The sequence below is a fragment of the Mauremys reevesii genome, linkage group 14 (genome assembly GCF_016161935.1).
Source record: "Mauremys reevesii isolate NIE-2019 linkage group 14, ASM1616193v1, whole genome shotgun sequence".
NCBI classification, from domain to species: Eukaryota; Metazoa; Chordata; order Testudines; family Geoemydidae; genus Mauremys; species Mauremys reevesii.
The window spans coordinates 21,414,186-21,416,645 of record NC_052636.1 but is presented as its reverse complement, the minus strand read 5'-3'; the positions used below and the strand labels follow the sequence as shown (position 1 = coordinate 21,416,645).

The following is a 2,460-nucleotide window of genomic DNA, read 5'->3' as shown; positions in this document are numbered from 1 at the left end:
CAGGGTTTTTAAATAACCTCTCACTGTGCTGGACCTAGGTGCTGATTGGGAGCCAGAGAACTGGGATGCAATAAAGGGGGCCGTGTGATTTCTTTTTTCAGCTTCTTGATAACCAGTGTGGGGGATCAGAAGCACAGTTGGTGACTGGTTGGTGAGTTTAACTTCCGTGTTAACCACCAGTTTGGGGAGCCTCTGCTCTCCCTTTTTCAGCCTGCCCTGGTCTTGGCATTTTCAGTGAGGACTAGCCCAGGCACACCGGGTCACACTAAGTATTAAAGTTAAATTAATAGAATGGTTTTTTATGAGAAAGTTTTATGAAATCAACGGAACTCCTTTGTTTTCTTTCATCTGAGCAGGGTTTCCATTTTCCAAACCTGATGTGATCTCCCAGCTGGAACAAGGGGAAGAGCCATGGGTCTCAGACCTGCAGGGTTCAGAGGGAAAACAGACCCTGAGATCTCCCTGCAGAGGTGAGGAAACATTAAACCAACTCTGAGTGTGAAAGTGCCTGAAGGAAACATCTGGGATGCCCTACCAAGCCCTTGAGAGGTGTCTCAGTTCATTATTGTTGCCAGCAGGGGTCATATCCTCAGGGTAACTATAGCTCATGGCTTCCTGTAGATCCTAGCAGACACCAGCAGTAGCTTCCTCCCTTCCCCCTGCGTATTTGGATGGGATTTGAAAGCCAAATTGATCCCCTGCTCTCTCCTGTTTTGGGGAAGAGTATGGGGGAGTTCAGTTTGTGATTTTTATTTGACCTCCCTCCAGCACTTAGTTTGTTTTGGCTTTTCACTTTTCATCCCTGTTTGATGTTTCTGTCTCTATCACAGCAGGTGATGCAATGGCATGTGAGAAAGAGGAGCAGAATTCTCAGCAGAAAAATGTTCAGCAAGTGGATAAACACAGAGCATTATTGCAAAGATCAAAAAGCCATGTGTCCAGGAGACATGAGGAGGAAAAATCCTGTGAGATTCAGCACAGACCAGAGAGAGAACAAGGAAACCAGTCGGGGGTGAAAATGGGTAAAAGTATTTCCTCTCAGGGAATTCAGAAGGACCTCAAGGAAACCACAACAAAGCAGGAAATCATCATTGGAAAGAGAAAAAATACATGCACAGAGTGTGGAAAAAACTTATGTGACTACTCAGCCCTTCTTGATCATCAGAGAATCCACACAGGGGAGAGGCCCTATGAATGCTGTGAGTGTGGGAAAACCTTCACTCAAAGATCAGCCCTTTCTGTTCATCAGAGAATCCACACGGGGGAAAGGCCCTACGAATGCTGTGAGTGTGGGAAAAGCTTCACTCACAGATCAGCCCTTTCTGTTCATCAGCAAATCCACACAGGGGACAGGCCCTACAAATGCAGTGAGTGTGGGAAAACCTTCACTCAAAGAGCAGCCCTTTCTGTTCATCAGAGAATCCACACGGGGGAAAGGCCCTACGAATGCCATGAGTGTGGGAAAACCTTCAATCGCAGCTCAAACCTTTCTGAACATCAGAGAATCCACACAGGTGACAGACACAGGCCCTATGAATGCTGTGAGTGTGGGAAAACCTTCACTCAAAGATCAGCCCTTTCTGTTCATCAGAGAATCCACACGGGGGAAAGGCCCTACGAATGCTGTGAGTGTGGGAAAAGCTTCACTCACAGATCAGCCCTTTCTGTTCATCAGAGAATCCACACAGGGGACAGGCCCTACAAATGCAGTGAGTGTGGGAAAACCTTCACTCAAAGAGCAGCCCTTTCTGTTCATCAGAGAATCCACACGGGGGAAAGGCCCTACGAATGCCATGAGTGTGGGAAAACCTTCAATCGCAGCTCAAACCTTTCTGAACATCAGAGAATCCACACAGGTGACAGACACAGGCCCTATGAATGCCATGAGTGTGGGAAAACCTTCAATCGCAGCTCAAACCTTTCTGAACATCAGAGAATCCACACAGGGGACAGGCCCTACAAATGCAGTGAGTGTGGGAAAACCTTCACTAGCAGCTCAGCCCTTTCTGTTCATCAGAGAATCCACACAGAGAAGAGGCCCTATGAATGCAGTGAGTGTGGGAAAACCTTCACTCAAAGAGCAGCCCTTTCTGTTCATCAGAGAATCCACACAGGGGAGAGGCCCTATGAATGCCGTGAGTGTGGGAAAACTTCACTCAAAGATCAACCCTTTCTAGACATCAGAGGAGCCACACAGGGGAGAGGCCCTACGAATGCCGTGAGTGTGGGAAAAACTTCACTAGCAGCTCAGCCCTTTCTAAACATCAGAGAATCCACACCAGGGGAAAGGCCCTATGAATGCAGAGAATGTGGGAAAACCTTCTCTTGGCACTCAGCCCATATCCGCCATCAGAGAATCTGCAAGGGCAGTGAACACCATAAAAACCTCTAGGGCTATCAATTTTTTTTCTTTACAACTTTTCCTGATTCCCACATAATAACTTTTTAAATCTGTTTGAA

The 2,460-nt window shown here is 47.1% G+C and overlaps 1 protein-coding gene across 1 annotated transcript; it reads left to right on the top strand.

The window, feature by feature from the left end:
• Positions 1-1,156: 1,156 nt before the first annotated feature.
• On the top strand, positions 1,157-2,116 carry LOC120381669 (zinc finger protein 551-like; the record flags this gene model as incomplete). Its single annotated transcript, XM_039499800.1, has 1 exon — positions 1,157-2,116. A coding segment is annotated over one exon (960 nt), but the record flags the coding sequence as incomplete, so codon positions are not given.
• Between the last annotated feature and the right edge of the window lie 344 nt (positions 2,117-2,460).